General features: G+C 41.0%; 1 protein-coding gene across 1 annotated transcript in view; it reads right to left on the reverse strand.

Moving 5' to 3' along the window:
- Positions 1-11591: 11591 nt before the first annotated feature.
- The window catches only part of LOC145435547 (uncharacterized), a 58215-nt gene continuing 48800 nt past the window's right edge, over positions 11592-21006 (reverse strand). Inside the window, exon 2 of the mRNA XM_080312812.1 lies at positions 11592-12079. Coding sequence (XP_080168938.1) covers positions 11824-12079 — 256 coding nt within the window. The 3' untranslated portion in view covers positions 11592-11823. The remainder of the gene's footprint in view (positions 12080-21006) is intronic.

Below are 21006 nucleotides of genomic sequence, written 5' to 3' on the forward strand. Positions count from 1 at the left end.
ATATATCCAAGTTCAAATATGTACCTTTTATGCCACCATCAAGAATATTTGGCCTGTTATGCAACACCTTAGAGATACTTAGTATTTGTTTCGACCATTTCGATTTCATTGCACTTTGTGACGATGTTGTGGGATGACCATGACTTCGGAAATGTGCTATTTCCGGTAACGTTCATAGCTTTCTACTAATACTTTATAGTATAAGTAAAGTTTATACCGTGTTTCGTATGATACGATACGGCCAGCCGTAGTTTCAAGGCTTCCAAAGTGAAAAATAGTATCGGAACTGTAACTCTCTTTGATAAATTAACTTTCAGTGACGAGGAGCATATAATTTCAGTACTCGAAAAAATCGCATTTTACTACTCGACTCGAATCATTAAAATTAATACTCGATTCAGATTCGAGTACTCGAATCATTGTGCCCAGCCTTAGATATAACTGGTACATCCCACAGAATTTTTACTTGTTCGTTTTCTGTCACCGGTGCTGGGCTGTAATCGTACCAATTTATTATTATTATTATTATTATATTCTTTATTCACAGTAAAACTGGTAAATACACACATAATCCGGAGGGGGGGCTGACGAAGTGCTGTTTCGTTCCTGCCAACGGGTATACGCACGATGGTGTTTAATTATTATTGAGAGGCCCTACCTTTTCAAACACACCTCCCTCGGCAGCAGCAGAGAGTGGATAAAAATTTAAGGCAATATATATGCGATTCCCGATCATATTGACCGATTAAATCATGAATTACAGAAACTCTAGGCGATAAAAGCTGACTCACTAAATCGCCCCCAAAGCAGCATAATTGGTAGTCCTATAGCTCACGACCGAAGCGTCCGCATAATTTGATAGGACCGGTCTTTATCGAAAGCTAGTGTTGCACTGATTCCAAAAATACAAATTAAAATCTCGCCAGAGCAATAAAACTACTGAACAATGGCAGCGCAGCAACACAATGACCAGAACAATGGCCAATGGCGTCAAGCGATTGATCGGAACCATGCCAATTTTCATGTTTTGATGACTATTTTGGGTCCGTTTCATTGACCTGGTATTCGTGCGGCGCCGACCGTACTCTGAAATTCTAAATTTGGCCCTGACACCGAAAAAGGTTGGGAACCACTGATTTAAACACAGTCATTCAAAATCGTGCGACGACTTTTTCTAGTGTGCTAACCACCTTTGCATAAACGCTGATATCAAGGCCTCATTTTCAAGTTACCAACTTTCCAAATGCTACTCATAATTTGATTCCCGTGCCTGTAACGGTAAAGCATCTGCTCTGAAGCGCTAACCCCTTGCTCAACTACTAGTCAAGGACGACACAACAGTTTCTCCGACATCACATCTCATCAAATAGTGCCAGATAGGTGACTGAGCAGAGACGTTGGAATTGTGATTTTAGAAGTTTCTTTTCAACTAATCATGTTATTAATAATTAATCATACTAATATTTTCATCTACTAAATCACACAATGCGACACACATGACACACTGCGATATAATAAACACATAAATATCATATCTATCAAGTATAATGTCTCAATATAAGATCCACCTCGGCAAAAAACATGATCGTTCGGCAATGTTCCTTTCTAGACGATTTTCCTTGCTATTTTCATTTGAGTTCGTTTTATCTTACCTTGATCCTTTGATCATTTCCTTGATCAACCTCCGACACTTGCAAACGTGCTACTTCCAACCGTGAACTAACCAAGTATAGGCCTACACCACAGTCATGCCATGTGTCATAAAGTATATGAAACACCGTGGGGACTTGGAATTTAGAAAAATTTTCAAGCATATTGTAATTTTTGGGTTGTGATTTTGCAGATAAGACCTTACCTTAAAACAGGGACATGAATGTGGTGATCGCAGTTGTATTGGTAACTTCTACATATATAACAGCTGAAATATTGGGATTACAGTTTGTAGCGATTAAACTAAAATTATACTTGACCAATATTAGTGCAACATCATCATGGAACTCTGTCAATCAGACATACTCTGAGTACATTCATGACGTCACAAAGCTATTAGTTGACTAGAAAGATTTCGGTATAATATTCTTGCTAATTATTTGCAATACAGAGACATGTACCTATGTCTCCTATTCAATATTTAGTGGGATATAGCCAACGGGCTACTAGTAAAAAGCAAGCTGTTTCTGCGAGAGTATGCTAAGCTAACACAGGAAAGCGTAAGTAAACTACCATACTACAAATAATGGACTAACAGATACTTGTCTGTGTGCAGTACATAGAAATGGTCGTTGCGTATAATGAGTCGATCCCAAAAAAATCTAGTTCGTAAGGCTTGCACATGTCAACCATTTCGTAGGTAGTGAATTAAAAGGATAAACCCGAAAACGGATGGATTCATGAAGTTACTCACCTAAAGCAAATATAAACGTGCTTAGAATTTAACAGTGTTGGGATCAAGTCACTACCTTCGAGTCACGAGTCATTTCGAGTCATTGCACATTTTGACTCGAGTCAAGTCAAGTCAATCGATTTTCGAAGGTGACTCGAGTCAAGTCAAGTCACTCGATTATTGGAGGTGACTCGAGTCAAATCGAGTCAAGTCAAGTCAAGTCACGAGTCAAGTCATAATTCAAGTCAAGTTGCCTTTTTGAAGTATGAGGCATGATTATGTCATTGCATTTTGCTGGCTGTCTGAAATACAGATTGAGTGGTCATTGATTCTGAACCAATGAACGAATATAGAGTTAAATATACAGGCAAGTAGGCGCTGTATCGCTCACACATACGTAGAACTGCTAAACTACGTAAGTAATTGCATAGCCTCAGTTTATAGTTACCAGCCAAAATAGATAATAGAGAAACGTATTGATAAGGTGCAATATACATTCGAGCCTGCGCCAATGGTTGATGACTATATAAACTATATTCGAATTCAATTTCAATTAACCAAGAGGTTTGGTTAAGGTAAGAACAGAAAACAGAAATACACATTTTACTATTAAATTACTTTACTATACTAGTTTACGATATCGTAAGCTATAAGCTTCGATCACTTCGTTTGCGGTCAATTTATTTGGGAAAGAGCAATGAAGGCACAGTGAAACGCACGCAATTTAATAGATAAAAATCCCAACGTAGCAACCAGAAAATGACCCTCATTATCCTTTACCTGCTATGCTCTACTACGTTTTTCAAAAACATTTGCCAAATATTGATTTGGAAAAAATATCTCATGCAACAAATATGTCCGATTGTCCGTAGAGTGAATTTTTGAGCGCTATTGAAGTGAAATTTTGTAAATTAGAATTTATGGCAATTGTTTATTTATATCTAAATGTGGAAGATAAACTTGTTCCGCTGGATGATATTAATATGGTGACATAGCATTGAATTTTTCACGGAACATCTTCATCAATAATGCATGCTTGAGAACCATTCTTGTATCCGGAAATTGAAGATATTCGGCCTGTAGAAATAAACGAAAACAAAATCACCACAAGTAGTTTATAATATCCATAACAAGTTATTCGAGAAGTTATTTACGAGAATTTTAAAAGTGACGTATAACAGGGGTGATTATACAAAATGCACGATTCACTATTTTTTGTGGGATATATATCACAAATTCGCCACGGCAATATGCAACAATGGATGCGAAACAAATTGCGTTATCAACTGGTCTGGCCCACAAGCAACCGACAGATATTCAGGCTCGCAAATCCTCTGAGTTTGACATCCGTGTGCAAGAGTGTTCCTCCGGAAGAACTTCTTTATTGAACACCTGTTTTTATGAGATCAATATACGACATTCCGCTTCAATCTCCAACCAGAGTCAGTGATATCGTTCGGATGGTATCCGGACGAAACGGCGAGACATTCAAAATTGCGAGCCGTTCGGAATCGAGAGTGTCAGAACAGTGAGTGAGCCACGCAAAATATAGAGTTGTTATAGTTGGGATTAGGAATAAGGCCGCGTTATATTTGGTTAAGGTTTGGAGTCGCGTTAGCCTTGTGTTGCGGCTAGGTGTGAGATTATAGCTATTGGAGTCAATTTGAATGACTAACTATTTTTCTTCGCTTTAAATTATAATACTCGCTGTTTTTACATTCCTTGTTTTGAATGCCACTCTGTTATGATACTTGCTGTTTTGACCTCGCCAGTTTGACACTCTGTGTTTTGATCAGGGCTTTGGATCCGGATCCGGAGCAAGGAGCCGGAGCCCCGGAACCGTGCATTTTAAGCGGAGCCGGAGCTGGAGCCGAAGCTCAACATAAAATTCAAGAGGATCCGGAGCTGGAGCTCGAGCCGGTTGTATCAACAGTAGCTCCGGCTCCGATATATTTCATAAGATGCTATGCTTTTACCGAAGGCTGAATTCACATAATTTGACGATAATCGTTCAAAATATTGAGAATTGTTGCCTCGTTGGCACCACCTTTTTTAACTAACCATGTTTAAATGTTCATATACATGCGCCAAACCTGGGCAGGCTGGATTTGCCGCGCTTACACCGTAATTACTGTATTACAGGTATACCCTCAAATCAGCAAACACCGATGGCCAATTCTGTGGTTCGAAAAATAATGAAAACCATGCATGCCACAAAACGGGATTGTTGCTTATGTGAGATGAGCACCATACCCAATTAGCATTGAGACGAATATATAAGCGACGCCATAGGATATAACCATGACATTGCTGCCCATGTGGATTTAGGGGCGCACATGCCGCACGCCGAGAAACATTGTCTTCTTTCTGAATTTTACGTGCAAATCCCCGTTCTTCGATGAAAGTTTTTTAATGGTAGCGCAAAATTGGATATTGAGTTATCGTTTTCGCCTATGAATTGAAATTAATCCAAGCGCACGATCGTTTACTCCAGTAACGATTTGCGAACGTAAATAGGGAAATGCATCGAATCAGCCCAAGATCGCTATTATAGCCTACAATTGCCGCGATGCGAACTATTCAATGCGGTCTCCGAACCCTGCCTTGGTGTTGAATATTAGAGGGCAATTGGTGACTGGAACCGCGCTCTCCATATTCTAATCATCAATTTTGTGTATTCATTCTTTTCTGCTTGATACACTCGTATTCCTGAATTGTCACGCAATCTCAGAGCTTGCAGTATAATTGGTTACTGACTTGTACAGTGTATGACATTGACTTAAAGTTCTCAAATATTGATGCACCACCACTAATTGCGAGCAAGTTTATTCGATTCGTTTGAAGGGGAAACTTCTATACTCCACTAAACTTGATCGACGACGGACTGGTAACGAGCGCACCAATAACGAATTTGAAGCCAATAGGTATATTTGAAAAAAGTGGATTTCTGCTGATAAGGTCGCAATATGCGCTAATTTCTGCAGTTACATCTGAACAAATAGCATCATTTCAAGATTAAATTGGACTGCATCACTTGATATTGACGAGCGCAGTACCGGTATTAAAACATTACATCACTGTTTTAATGTTGTATCATGTGTACAATGTACATGCAATTGCAGGGAGTAAATTGCGTTCTCGTGCGGATATGACGCCATCGACAGACGACACGAAGTAATTATTACGTCACAGGACTTTGCATACACCGACAAAATGATGGCTGCATGCGACGGCGACAACAGAGTCATAGTTGCCGGAGCCGAAGCTGGAGCCGGGGCAGTTGTATCAATGAGCTCCGGAACTGGGAGCCGTTGATAAGTCGTCGTAGAAGAGAGCGCCGAAGCTGGAGCAGTATAAAATTTACGACTGCTCCAAAGCCCTGGTTTTGACACTAGCTATTTCTGAAAATTCAATATCCTAAACGCGAGCTGTTTCAAATGACACCAAGTGTACTAATAGATGACTACTCCGGCAATAACTTACGCTACACCGTCGGGTTATATAGGCCTACACCATACAGGAAGGCGAAAATCGATAGTTCTCCAATTAGCATTGTGACGTCACTTGGCATCGTACATGTTCATGTTGGCAGCGAGACTTTTTAACGTTAGCATTACGAAATTCGAATCCAACCTTTGAGTTTTCGAGCTGCAACGTGTCTTCCAGTCTCTGACTCCATCTAGCATCAATGATCCACTTATGTAAAGTCAGTCTTTCTACAGCAAATTTCATCAGGTCGCAAAGAGCTGATATGAGATCTTCACTGGCAGTCGAATGTGACCAATCAATCTCAATTGACTTAATGTGAAACAAACATGACGGAGCGTGCGTTATTATCTTATATACATTAGGGCTCTTCAAAAATGACTTTTTTTCTCAAATCGTACTGGCTACTTGATAAAATTGTTAGGTTACCTAATTTAAGCCTACACACAAAATTTGGTTCTATTCCAGCCTGTAACCGCTTTGCTACAGGAGATGAAAGTTTCTATTTATTATATAAAAATAAGTAATAAAAAATTTGAAAATTTTCTGTTTACCCGATGAAAGTGTTAGGCTGTCTATAGAAACTATGCTCACCGAATTTGGTTCAATTCCAACCAGCGGAAGCGGAGTTATTGCCGTCGACAAATTTGGATTTGAATAAAATAGTATTTACGGTGAGCAGAATTATAATAAATAAACAAAGAATCGGTCACCGTAAATACTATTTTATTCAAATCCAAATTTGTCGACGGCAATAACTCCGCTTCCACTGGTTGGAATTGAACCAAATTTGGCCAGCATAGTTTCTATAGACAGCCGAACGCTTTCATGGGGTGAACAGAAAATTTTCAAATTTTTTATTATTTATTTTTATATAATAAATAGAAACTTTCTTCTCCTGTAGCAAAGCGGTTACTGGCTGGAATTGAACCAAATTTTGTGTGTAGGCTTAAATTAGGTAACCCAACAGTTTTATCAAGTAGCCAGTACGATTTGAGAAAAAAAGTCATTTTTGAAGAGCCCTAATATACATATTGTATAATCATATAGAGCAGTGGTCGGGAGCATATGGCTTGCGAGCCATATATGGCTCTTTTGGGTACAAAATGTGGCTCTTTGCCACATATTCATTTTTGTTCTGAATTGATCAATATTGCAGCTACCTGTTAGTAAATTTTCATCTCGGCCAGAATAATTATTCTCGTGACAGTATAAACATGTTGTTGGGAGGTATCGACAATGCCGTTTCCAGTTTAGGGGCTCGAGACCCTATTTCAAAATCCTCAAATGTAAGTTGCTGTTTCGCCGGCGACCAATGTCACTCGCGAGTCGCGAATTCGACGTACCCGACTTGGATTGCACGATACGTTGATTGATCAAAGACGATAGCAGACATGTCGAAGTTTATAAGACAACGCAGTTTTCAAAAACGCATTGTCTTCATGATCAAGGTCGCAAAATGAACGAGATAGCGCAATGGTACGAAGCGCGGCTGCAACACCAATGAGTGCGGGTTCGAGTCCGACCAATGTCAACTCGACTCCAGAATTTCGATACCTAAGTGTTGGAGGTTTACCTAGGCTCCTCCTCACCACCTCATCCGCGTAAGCGTTGTCTTACAAAGTGACTAGAGGTGGGCCGGCTATAAGTCGGCAGTAAATGACCATAGTAGTCGACAAACACCATGAATACCACAGCAACAAACAAACTGTCGTTGTCGTTTGATTCACAATTGCGAACAACGTCATAGCTATCCACGTTCTTGATTGGTAAGCAGCGCTGTAGTGCCGACGGTGGAGTTTAGGCGTGTGGCGCAACGTTATATTTATAACACCGAATGCTTTGAGAAAAGAAGTCTACCAGTATTTAGATTTTCGGACTCGTTACAGTTATATTCGATTAATATCAGCAGTTGTGATAGATTCTAAGCTATTTACGATGAATTGCGTTACCATTTCATGTGCCTTACATCTCGCATCGCGCTTTATTTTCGAATAATAAATATGAAAATTGTGAGATTTTGGGAAATGAAATGTGAAATGTGCAAAATCGTGTCATTAATGAACATCGATAGAAAATACCATTAATAATTGACCCGACATCAATGATGTATCACAGCTTAGAGTGGGTATAATATATACTGCTGTAGTTCTACAATGACGTCACGGAATTTCAATTGTGATGTAACAGCTGATTGACATGTATGACTCTTTACTGGTCAAAATGGAAAAATAGGGACAGTATGGCTCTTTACACAAAAAAGGGTCCCGACCACTAATATAGAGCTATGGTATTAGATACCCCAGAAAGTTTAGAGTAGGCCAAATATTGCGTGGAGCAGTTACTTTATTATTCCTCCTACTGACAATTTAACTTTGGTTTTGAAAAATGAACGCTGATAGAACATTATTTTTTTGTAATCGAAGATTATTAATATTATTATTATTGTTATTACAAATATGAGTGGTGCTTTTCGCCATTTATGGCCTTGTGCGCCACGGTCGTCAGGAAATTCAAATCAAGCTGTAACTAAATGAACTTATTACAACTTATCACGAACTCAGCGACGGCGGTGGACAATTGCGATGACGAGAGTAGGTTGCGTATGGTGAACGGCATATGTATAGTCATCTACATTGGGTGTCCACTGTCCATTTACTGACCCAGCTATTCTCATCTAGACGCGCGAAGCGCGAAAAGTTTCAATAATTAATGATTGAATTGGTCAATATGATCGGGAATTGTATGTATATTGATATCAATTTTCATGCTCTCTCTTCTCACGTAAACAGATTTACCGGTAGAGCTGAGTGATGTGTGATTGAAAAGGTAGGACCCCTCAATAATAATTATACATCTTTGGGCGTATACCCGTTTGCAGGAACGAAACGGCACTTCATCGGGCCCGCCGAAAAAACTTGGGTCTTGGGCTCCCATATGGTGATGGACCGACCGCCCCCCATCGCGTTGTTCGCTTTTGCCACGAAATTAGCTGTACTGTTTAGCGAGCCAATGCGAAGCGCGAAAACTTTCGATAATTCATGATAAAATCGGTCAGTAAGATCGGGAATTGCATATATATATTGCTCTCAAATCCTTATCATCTCTGCTCACGTTGCCAGATTTACCGGTAGAGCTGAATGAGGTGCAATGTTCCCTCTATGCTGCGCACGTGCGCAGTGCTGACACGGTCTCTGCGCACAGAAAATCTATGTTGCGCACAACAAATCCGAAGTTATGACCTTTTTTTAGTCGTTACGCACTGTTTTCCAATGGTCTGAGAAGTGAGTTGTTCAGTGTGCGCAGACTCATCAAAACGTAGAGCGAACATTGTGAGGTGTCTTGGAAACTGTAGTGCCCGTAACTAATAATTAAACATATTCGGGCGGGCGAACCCGTTGGTATGACTTCGTTGCATGATGTTATTTCGTGACCCCTGTCTGTTATATCAAAAAATATAGAATCGCCCAACAGGAATATCTAGTCTTAGATATCCCAGTCGCCCAATCGTACCAAACTAAAAGACGCACAAGAATTCAAATTGGTATTTCTTCACTGGCATATAATTTTTCCCCGCCAGATGGAATTCCTCTTCTGGGGCTCATATTGCAAAGACAGGAACATTCGGTGCCAGTCATTTAGGCGCCCATGGACAATTAAACCTGTCTTTTGTAGGCTATATATAACGAAGTTTTCGGTGTTAATTTGCTCTGAATACTCATTAAGGATATGTTCTACCACCACATCATCTACTGCGAAGCCATTTTTCTCCAGCGCCCCCCATACCGCCCCACTGAGCCCAGCGCCCCCCATTTCGCTCCCTGAGCGTTTCCGCCCCCTTCAAAATCGCCAGCGCCCCTTGGGGGGCGCTGGAGGCAAGGTTAAGAATCACTGATTTAGACTATGTGCTAAGACTTCGAGGACTTGAATATTAAACTACTATATTCGAGTAAAAGTAGCAAAATGATGTATCCGGTGATGATGTAGAAGCTGCCACAGTAATGTCAATGCCATACGGTTCGCTTCACATCATTCTTTTATCAACAAGATCAATATATGTTCGGATGGAGGGTTTCCTATAATCAAAACTTATAACTAACCATATGTCATGATAATCAATGGAATTTATTCTGCTGGCATCATGCCGCCTTATAAAGTATATTAGTAGCGCAATTAGGCCGGAAGAAGCCGTGATGAAGTACAGGCGTGTTTTATAGGTGGAAATCTCCCCTTTCCGAAAACTGTATAACAGGCTTCACATTTCCATCACTCCACAACAAATTAGTATTTCTTTATGGGGCGCTGCTGTATGCCTCTGCGGTTTGCCTCTGCTGTTCGCATCTGTACTTTGGGGCTCAGATTACAAGGAACACTATATCATATTAAAATTGGAAATAAACTCGCATCGAACAGCGCCTGGCGCGAAGAAAATTTCAAGAATAATTGTAATCTCTCATTGATTAGGGAGTCAATTCGTATTCAATCTGCATATTGAGGTCCGCCAATACATCCTACTTTAATTAAGTGTCGACGGCCGCATAATTTTCCATCCACTGCCACAGTTTGGCCACCCCTGAACTGAAGAAATGATAAATCGTTTTCTAAGCGTCTCGGTCTTGGCAGTGGTGGGCCATTCCACGTCAAGGCAATATGCCCATTCATGTCGGAAAATTATTCCTTCATGGAATGATATTACCGTCGCCGAAGCCATGTCAGCTAGTGAGGAATAGTGATATTGGGCACAGGACAATATCTTACTTTGAACAACATCAGCGATATGTTAAAACTGAAATAAATTTCAGCATTTCTAAATGCTTTACTAAGCGTTCTGCCGAAATTTAAATCAGGTCGCAGGACTCAAAATGTGACCTCGCGGGCCGCGTGTTGGTGACCCCTGCCCTAGGGCATTGGCCGTCAACCTTTCTTATGCCGATGTAAAGGCCGATGTAAAATATGACTAAGCTGGCGTGCCAAACATTTCTCATTTTGTCATTAGTATCGTTTCAAGCAATGAATTCCACCTACCGCCTATCAGTATATGGCAACGGCAATATGCTTTTTTATTAATATTTTATTGTGAGCTTAAAAAGACAGCCGAAAATTCTGAATATCCTGACCGCGGAACTTTGGATGTAGTTCCGGCGCATTGACGTAGCCAGGGGTCAGCCACATTTTTCGAAGATCTTCTTTATGACCATTAAATATAATATTTCGTCTAGATCTATTTTTCTAAGCACTTCGCGCGATTTATTGTCACTTAACCTCTTGCTACTAGTACCCCCTGAAAAATAAAAATCTGCCAAATTTACTGAATTGAGTCCGACTATATTCACAATTATGAGAGAACGTGTCGCCCAACATGTGACTTCGCGCCTGCACTCACTCGCAGAAAGAGGGTCGGTGATGAAACCTTCGCATAAAATGATAGACGCATCTTCGATATTTATATGTCTAAGCGCTGAATAATCCTGTCCTTGACAGGTACGCGTGTGTATTCGTCTTTCTGGTTCACGTTACAATCAGTTGCTGAATCTTCATAAAGCGTGATCTGTTACAGAAACTTACCTAATAATGGAAACAGCAATGGACTGGTTTGTGCAAATGCAAACAGGATGTCAGAAGCAGTATAAAAGAGACATGTCATTTACGAGGTGGTTTGAGTTCGGTTTAGTACAGTTTATTAATAACATTTTTATCGTTTCAAAACATCACAAGACTGCGATACATTGAAAAGATAGGAAGGTGTCGAAGCAACTTGGAGCATCTTTTCAGATCAGACACGCATCTCGACCTACGCGATGTAAAGAGGAGGCACGCACATTGCACACTGAATGAAAAGTGAAGAAGTTAACATAAAGGGACAAGCGACAAAATGAGATGGCACGTTGATCGCAAAAGATATACCAGTGCCATTAAAAACAATACTCGCTTATACCTCCTGCTCGTAGTAACCTTTAACCTGATGACCCTGCTGTTGATGACTTTTTGCTATGTCGTTTTTCTTTGGTGTCGTCATAGTATCCTTTGGCTTCGTCCTCATCCATATCGTAATACACGCGTTCTTCATCGCCATAACGCCTTCTACTGGCGACGTACCTCCTCCTTCTGGCATAATAGCGGCGGCGCCTGGCCCAGAACCAGGCCTCACCTTGCAGGATAAGCCCGATTACGACAAGAAGTATCAGAGTGGTTCTCAGCTGCATGTTAAATCTGCAGAAGATGAAATGAATGTTAATATGGCAATGTAGGAGTATGGAATTCGCAATCCAGTCTTACTTTGGTATCGTCCCAGTGCTATCGTAGCTCTCGATCGATGTGGAGTGTTTGAAATGTCAAGTTCTTCATATACTTTTCGTAATGGAACGAACTCCACCTCGAATTACTCCATCACTGCCGTATCCGGCCTCTTCGTTAATTATTATTTTACATTATGAGACTGGATTTTGTCAACAACAGAACTTCCGATGATTGCCATGGCATTCCATTACCATAAGTTTTGATTATAGCAACCTCTCCATTCGAATGTATATTGATCTTCATGATATGATGTTGATACCCCATTCGAGAATAATATAAAGAATGATGAGAAGCTGAGCGGATGGTAGGCCTAATGGTATTATGTGGCAGCTGCTACACTATCCGCGGATGCATCATTTCATGCTTTCACTTGAATACCACTATTTAGTTAGTTAGACAAACCCTCGATTCCATTGCATATAGACTAAATTGAAAATGAAGATTGTCGTTGAGTAATGTTGATAGCCTGGAGGAAGTTTTATCCATATATTTATGTGCGTATTGATATACATACGATGCGTTTCGGCACTAGGTTTCATATTCGACATTATACTCTCATGGCGATGAGCGGCTATGAGTGATCATTGCATTGTTGCGAAGCCGTTCCTAACATTTGTGAGCATGAGCATACTCGTAATTTTACATGATCCATATATCTATAATATTCATAGTATAGGGGCGGTGGTTCTTCTTCTGTGACATGCACGCCACTAGTTGTACGCGAGAGCTTCTCATGTTGTCTTAATTCACAGTCCTTCACAGCATATAAAACCATTATAAATACACGGTGTAAGTAATTTTTTCCAGTTGTGCAACAATTTTCCGTTATTGGTAATGATGATCAGTCTTAAGTTGGTTTCAGGATTGGTGAGGCCGCGTGCAATATGTAAATATGGCGCAGTAAACTCAATATACTTTCGTAAATTCGGTTTTGCGCCACCGGATCCCATAGCAGCTGCATGAATCCTGCATTCGATTACATTTACTAACCCAAGTAAAACCGACGCACTCATATTCAAGCAAAATCCTTTGTTGTCAGTCAATCATTTTACAGCTCAAGGTGAAGATAGATGCAAGAAATGAATTACAGATAAAAGTAGATAGAATACGTTTAACGCTATAAGGCACGGGGAACGAACTGAAAACCACGAATTTTAGTAAGTGGTCCGATTCCAAACGGCCTAAATGCCGGCTGGCATGAATCGGTAACGTGATACATATATGCACCATGCGTGATCAGCATAGTGAATACCTTTAGATACGGGGTTCACAATTATCGCTTTATATAGCGGGCACGAATATGAGATCATATATTTATGTTAGCAGATTACCGCAAACTGCAGGTTTTACTGGGAGTATTAGGCTACATTGAGTCATATGGAAGATATTGCCTACTAATGACTCCGAAAGGTCTTTCACCTTCATTTTTCATGATTTTATAGCCCTTGGTAATACATTCAAGAAAATTTATTACAGGTAGAGGGCTCCTTCCTCTACCTTGCTACGATATTGTGTGGCGATGATGCAATTCAATTCAATTGATTGCTAGAGTTTTTATCATTTCAATACACAACAAGACTGCGATACAGCGCAAGATGGGATGGTGTAGAAATGACTTGAAGTAGTCTTCGAAGTCGGACACCCACCCGACATGCTACCTGAAAAGTATGGATTAGTTGCATTCAGTTTGAGTTCCCGGCGTAGTCTTGTGTCTATCTGAGATATTTTGCTTGGTGTTGTTTGTCGCCAACATCAATTAGTTCGTAGCACTGTAGTACATGTACTGCAACAAACCTATGGTTTCTGTTTTGAAAGCTTTCTCAAACTTTTATTATTAACACCCGCCTCCTTTTATCATTTATTCCATGGGGATATACAGTATTTGTGAATGTGACTTTGGGTGATGCATGACGTTTGTTTCCGGCAAACTTATAGTCTTTTTGTCCAATAATTGCATGCGTTAGACCAGTGTTTTTTTACCGGTTTTCCACGGAACATCTGGGGTTCAGTGGGGCAATGTTTCCTTTTTATTTTTCACGAGTCTGCACGGTATCACCGACTCACTGCGCAGTCCCTTGAACAAAAACAAGAAAAAACACAAATGGGTCGTCACCCTGATGCAACTCCCGATTTCCCGAATTTCGCGAAACTCTGATGTTTGCAGCGACGGACTTGAGATTTTGTTACCGCATTTTGATACATTTTCTGCAAAAAGGGATGGTGTCGCTTCGTCTGATAATTTTCTTTCGAATCACAGGTGGATTTTGTGGGTGCGGCGCACATTTTTCTCTGCGCGCAAACTTTGTCAGCAGTTCGAGCAGTGTGGCGAGATAGCGCAGTGGTATAATCCGTGGCTGCAACAACAATAGGTGCGGGTTCTAGTCCGCCCGAGGTCGACTTCAGAATTCCTAAACCTAAGTGTAGGAGGTTTATCTAAGCGCCGCCTCGCCACCTCATCCTCGTAATCGGTGTCTTACAAAAAGCCGATGAGTGGCCGTGCTATAAGTCGGCAGTTACGGAATAAAAATGAAGGATATCGGTCTGGTGTAAATAACCATTGTAGTCGACAAGCACCATGAATACCACCAAAACAAACATGAATTTTTTTTATTTTAACGAAATCTGGCCCTATGAATAATTTCAGTAGTTACATGACGCATTATAGAATAAATAATTAAAATTCGTTTTAGTACGACGAAAGATGCTTTCCTACATTCTCGGGTAGAAAGTGTCTGTCCTTACTAAGTAGCTTGCCTAGAACGGAGAAAGAACGTTCAACAGCAGCAGTTGTTGGCTGACAACAATGAAGTTGTGCGTACGCTACTGGTGACACACCGCGTTGCTTTATTCTGACAATGTTGTCTACATCACAATTTTTCATCATGTACTTCTTGATATAAGAACCAATGCCCACGCAGTCTTGCTTCAGTTATGATATTGCGGTACGTTGACCATAACACCATGTCAACCTATTTGTTTCATTTGACCGTTTATGATTCACAATAAGCAGACAATGGGCCGTCTACAACGGTAGGCCAATAAATTAAGCTACAGGCTGTAAAATATCGAAGGATGAATTCACCGACAGTTCATATTCTATGACACAAACGAAATGCAGGGGTCAAAAGATTTTTTACTTTGTAAACAGTTTTGAAAAATTTTTGACCTAAGACTACAATTTTGCAAAAATGTTGACTTATTTTGACATGACCAAAAAACTGCCCTAGTGATAATACGTTCGTGTTTGCCATCACTGGTTACTGGTAATGAGGCCCGATTAGTAGTCGAATTGCGCCTGCTATGGTGGTAGGTCGTGTGCAGTGGCGTACGCTGGGTAGGTTGGGGTTTGAATTCGAAACCGCGTCCTTCTGGAATGCAAATTCTATCTCCAATACATATAAACTCATTTGCAATTAGGTAATTGGTGTCACGTGGTTCCATTTAGACAAGGTAATACCATGACACTCTCATTTCTGAGCTGGTATATGGAAGGGAAGAGCAGAAGTCGCACTAATCTGCCATAAATATTCATTAAGGTGTTTTATTTTGAATGAAAGTTATATTTCATTAATTTTGTTCTTTTAATACTCTGTCGTTGCTTTATTTGGTGCACCAGTAGTCCATAGTGATGTCATAAATGTGGATTGTCATTGTTTTTCGTTTTATGAGTCAGTGAAAATTTGGTGCTCCGTGAAGGCGTGCAGTTTAGCGCGACTGTTCCCCACGTTAGTAAAGGTTACGAACCACTGCGTTAGATAAATGTGCCAAAGCTGTGTGTCAGTAAAGGTAGTGCTCGATGGTTTGTGACATTCAATTTTGTTTTTGAACTTGAGTTCAGTTTTCAGTATTAATATCAGTATTTTGGTGTAGGCTATTTTTTATTGTTAATGTTATTGTGGCATCACTTCTAGTTGGATATCAGCAATGAATAATTTGACCCTATTTTTAGCATTATTTAACGAGGCGCGACACTCGACCCATTGAACCTTTATGCGAATATGACCCATGTATGTATGTATATTGTGGTTATGGTGCTTAGCAGCTACGGCCTTGTGCACCAGACCGAAGTGTTGTAGGCATGTGTACTAGATTCTACTGCTGCATTATAGTTGCCTCTCGGTCAGGAAAACATAATCGATCACAGGCAAAATTGTGTAAGGGTTGCCGAGAAGTGACACAATGTCTATGGGCACATTATTTCGTAGTGCAATGTCCTTAAAATAGTTACGCTGTGAGCTATATCGAGAACATTGAAACAAGAAATGCTCAACCGTCTCTATAACGCCACATGTTGCACAAAGGCCATCGTCGTGACATCCAATTTTATGTAAGTGCCCGTTGAGTTTACAATGTCCAGTCTGAAGCCGTAACAATATTGCTGTTTCCCTTCTTGATAGTCCCAGTGGCTGCGAGATATCATGTGCGGCGTGAATTCGCTTGTAGATATTGTCTGAATCATTCGTTTCAAATTCGTTTTTCCATCTTTAGCGAGTCATATCTTTGATAATTATTTTGGCCTCTTGTAGGCAGAGTGGGATGTCACTGGATGATCGTTGTATTGGAAGCGTAGCCGCTTCCTTGGCGAGTTTATCGGCTATACCGTTGAATCCAATCCCGCAGTGACCTGGAATCCAAATAAATGTAATATTTATCCCAGCACGATCAAGATATCTGCACGAAATTAAAATATCCTCGACTATAGCGCGTGCATTACTGGTTTTACGAGTTTTGAGCATAGTTAAGGCGCTCAAACTATCTGATAAAACTGCAATGCCGCAGGTCTGTATAGTTCCTCGGCGCACGACATCAATTATCCAATTAAGACTCTCGTTTATAGCGACTAATGCTGCTGTTAGGATCGATATTCTGACATTAAGGGTGGATTTATGCGAAAACTCGAATGACTTAATATAAAAACCGGCACCACAGCCATTTACAGTCTTTGAACCGTCAGTATAGACGTGTAATCTATCCCTGTAGTTTGCGTATATATATTCTTCACTAGTTTGTTTGATGATTTCCGGGTGGTCTGATTTCTTGATCTCCCGTGAAAGACCTACGTCTATAGTACATCCAGGATTTTCCCAAGGATCCATAGTCGATGGTCTTATTTTCTCAATGTGGAGATCTACGAGCCCGTTTCCTGTAAGCATGTTAAAGGTAACAAAATTCTCAGAATCTGGGAAGATTTCTTGCCAGGCGTATTCGACCAGGGCTTCACAAGGGTTGTTATTTTGCGACTGTATTGATGCGCGGAAATTCATGCATGCCTGGTAATGTCTTAAATGTATTGGTGCTTCGTCACACGAATGCTGAAGCGCGTATACGGGTGTCGAAGCCATAGCTCCCGTGCATATCCTAAGAGCTGCATTTTGTATCTTCTGGATACCCTGTGCCACGGACTTTGTTGACATCAAATATGCTTCGAAACCATACTCTATGAGTGGACGTATTAAAGCTCTATACAATGTAAGCAGGCATGACGTTGAGGCACCCCACGTCGTCCCGCACAATACTCGCAAGACGTTTAGTCGTTTTGCGCAACGTTCTGTTACCAAACGCGAATGTGTTTTGTAGCTGAGTCGAGAGTCAAAAGTAATACCTAGATATTTGTGTTCCTTGTGTACTGGTAGAGTCGCGTTATCGATTGTTAGACACACTTCCGGCACCTTACGCCGTCTGGTAAAAATGATAGCCGCGGATTTGTTAACATTCACTCTAAGGCCCCATTTTTGGCACCAAACAGATATTTCAGTTAACGAGGATTGTAGCGTGTTCAAAATACTAGGAATCTGTAGTCCAGACTCCCATACGCAAGCGTCATCCGCATATAGATTAATGTTGGACGCAATATTCCCGGGAAGGTCATTTATCAGTATCGAAAAAAGTAATGGACTCAGTACACTGCCTTGTGGCGTTCCATTATCGAGGACAAATGTATTTGAAAGGATTGATCCAATACGCACTTGGAAGGTGCGGTCTGATAGGAAAGAGCATATCCACTGGAAGATATTTCCCGACAACCCGATCTTACGTAATTTGATTATAAGCGATTCTCGCCAGACGCGATCGTAAACCTTCTCGAGATCTAGAAAAACTGCGGCAACCGTTGTCCTGTTCCAAATCGATTTGTACACGTCATCGTGCAACGACAATATACTATGTCTGGTCGATCTACCTCTGCAAAAACCGCTTTGAGACACATGCATAATGTTATTTGTTTCTAGCCACCATTGTAATCGGTTGGCGATCATGCGCTCCATTATCTTGCACAGATTGCTCGTTAGGGATACAGGTCTGTATGACTGAGATTTTTCTGGTGGTTTCCCCGGTTTGAGTATTGGGATGACGATGGCATGCTTCCATGCTTCTGGACAGTGACCCCTCATCCACAATTTGTTCAAGGCTTCGAGTAGTGTGCCTAGACAGTCATCTGGAAGCGTCGATATCATCTTGTAGCATATTCTGTCATAGCCAGGTGATGTATTCCGTCTTTTTTTTAGAATAGTAGTGAGTTCATTCAACGTGAACGGTCGGTTAATGCCCATTTCTTCAAGAGGCCGGTGATATGGTATGCCGTCTAATTCTGATCCGAGATTCATTTTGCACGCCTTCTCTTCTTCGGTCAGATTACTATTACTGCTTTTTGCAGAAAATGTTCTGCCTAGTTCGTTGGCCTTGTCTGTCTGATCTGTCAGTTCGATGTGGTCATCAGTTTTAATAACACGAATCTGATGTTGTATCTCCAGACATTGCCTTAATGCATCTCCAGACATTCGCAAGCTTAGTGTTGTTATCTAATGAATTGCAGAAAAACCTCCAATGTGATCGTTTCGCAGACAAAATACATTTTCTTGCGGCTGATCTTCTTTGCTTGAAAAGTATGATGTCATCCATGTTGAAAGTTCTTCTCATTTTCTTGAAGGCTGCTCGTTTAAGTCGAACAGCTTTTGCGCATTCCTCATTCCACCAAGGGACCATCGTTTTCGACGAGGGCTTGGTGACTGGTATCGTTGTAGAGGCCGCTTCAATGATTGCCTTTGATATCTTTTCAACGGCTGACGTATCGGATGCATCGATTTGTTGAATTTCCGTTGGCATGTCGCTTGAAACCCTGCCCAATCGGCACGACGGAGAGACCACGAGGGAAAATGTGTCTGTATGGTCTGGTGCGGTACGTCAATTTCTGTGATAACGACGAAATGGTCACTTCCCAAAAGTCTGTCCGTAACCTTCGTTGTTGCACGATGGGCAATATCATTTGAGACCAGCACCAGATCTAATAGCGTCATTCTTCCAGTGTTTGTATGAGAGATATCGAGTCTGGTTGGCTGGGTTGTGTTAGTAACCACGAGGTCCATGTTTTGAATGACATGATAAATATGCCTGCCTGTTGTATTCATATTTCGACTTCCCCACATTGGGTGATGTGCGTTGAGATCCCCAACCACTATGGATTTGTTATCACATATTTGGAAACATCGGATGCACTGGGAACGGGATAATCTTCTGTTAGGCGGAATATATAGGCTACATTCATGACGATTGTATCGGCTATTTTTATTGCCTGTGCTTCTATCGGCTGGACTGCAGGCAACGATACTTCGCAAAACGGAATGCTGTTCTTAATAAACATACACACCCCTCCACCGTGAATGTCTCTGTCTTTTCTTATTAACGTGTATTGGGAAAATCGTGGGTTATATTTACTAATCAGATGCGTTTCTTGTAATGCTATGATGTCAGGTAGTTTTTCTAGGCTCTCTATGTATTGCTTCAGTTCATTTATTTTCCTGTATACTCCACGACAGTTCCATTGACATATAATTAGGGGTTTGAAGGTGTACCATAAGTCAGGTCCATAGCATCGTTGGAGTGTTGCGGACTTTGCGAGGTCAATGCTTCCGTACGATCGCGGTTATTGCTCGCCTCAGGAGCATTCATCAATGGATTTCTATATTCTGCGGTTGATGCATTTGTATCGATAGTGTTACTTTGGCTCGGACCGGTGCGATTTTTTGATGAGGTCATTCTTAATCGACGTCTACTGGCTGCATTTTCCGCTTCCGTTGCAGGTTTATCATTGGGGTTGGATGTCTGACTATTCCTAGAGTTTGATTCAGCACCAAAAACCGTAAAACCAAGTTTATCTCCAGCCGACTTTCTGACTATTTCTTCAATGTTTATTTCCTTTTGTTCAGAGAAAGCCAGTAGAGTGTTTTTCATCACTTCAGCTATGAACGTGAAAAATGTTTCCGTTGTAATAGTGATCTGTTTGTTGGACGCCGAGATGAGATTGGGGTCTGTTCCAGGCCGTTCACTGATCGGGTTATTGTTGGTTTGGTGCAAGGAAGGGTATTGCGGTAACGGCGGGTAGGAGAGGGGGTTCTGATATATATTCTCATGCGGAGTGTTTGTGTGTGTGGTAGCGGTTTGCAAGTTGTTTGCATGCAAGGTCTGGTCCTGTTGTTGCGACATTTGTCTAGCAGTCCAGTAATCAACATTCGAGTTTGCCATAATGTATTGGATACGAGCTTCTTTTCTATATCTTTATTTCCGCGTCCTCACGGCAGCCAGTTCAGCCCAGAAGAGAGCATGCATTGTCATGGGTCCACCAAGTGTCCATTTAACGTAGTCGAAGCTAGACACTTGGCGGCCCTAGAAATAACAGTACCATTACAATAGTAACTAACCATCATCACATACACCCATAATAGGTGGGCTGTCACACTTAGTTTGCTCAAAAATGACCCAGAACGCCAGACTGTTATGTTCTTGATCTTGTTTGAACAATAACTCATACGACGAGGTTGCAATATGAAATCAGTACATATCAGCAG

This window comes from Botryllus schlosseri, chromosome 3 (genome assembly GCF_051294905.1).
Source record: "Botryllus schlosseri isolate E-star chromosome 3, Bs_hap1, whole genome shotgun sequence".
Classification (NCBI taxonomy): Eukaryota; Metazoa; Chordata; class Ascidiacea; order Stolidobranchia; family Styelidae; genus Botryllus; species Botryllus schlosseri.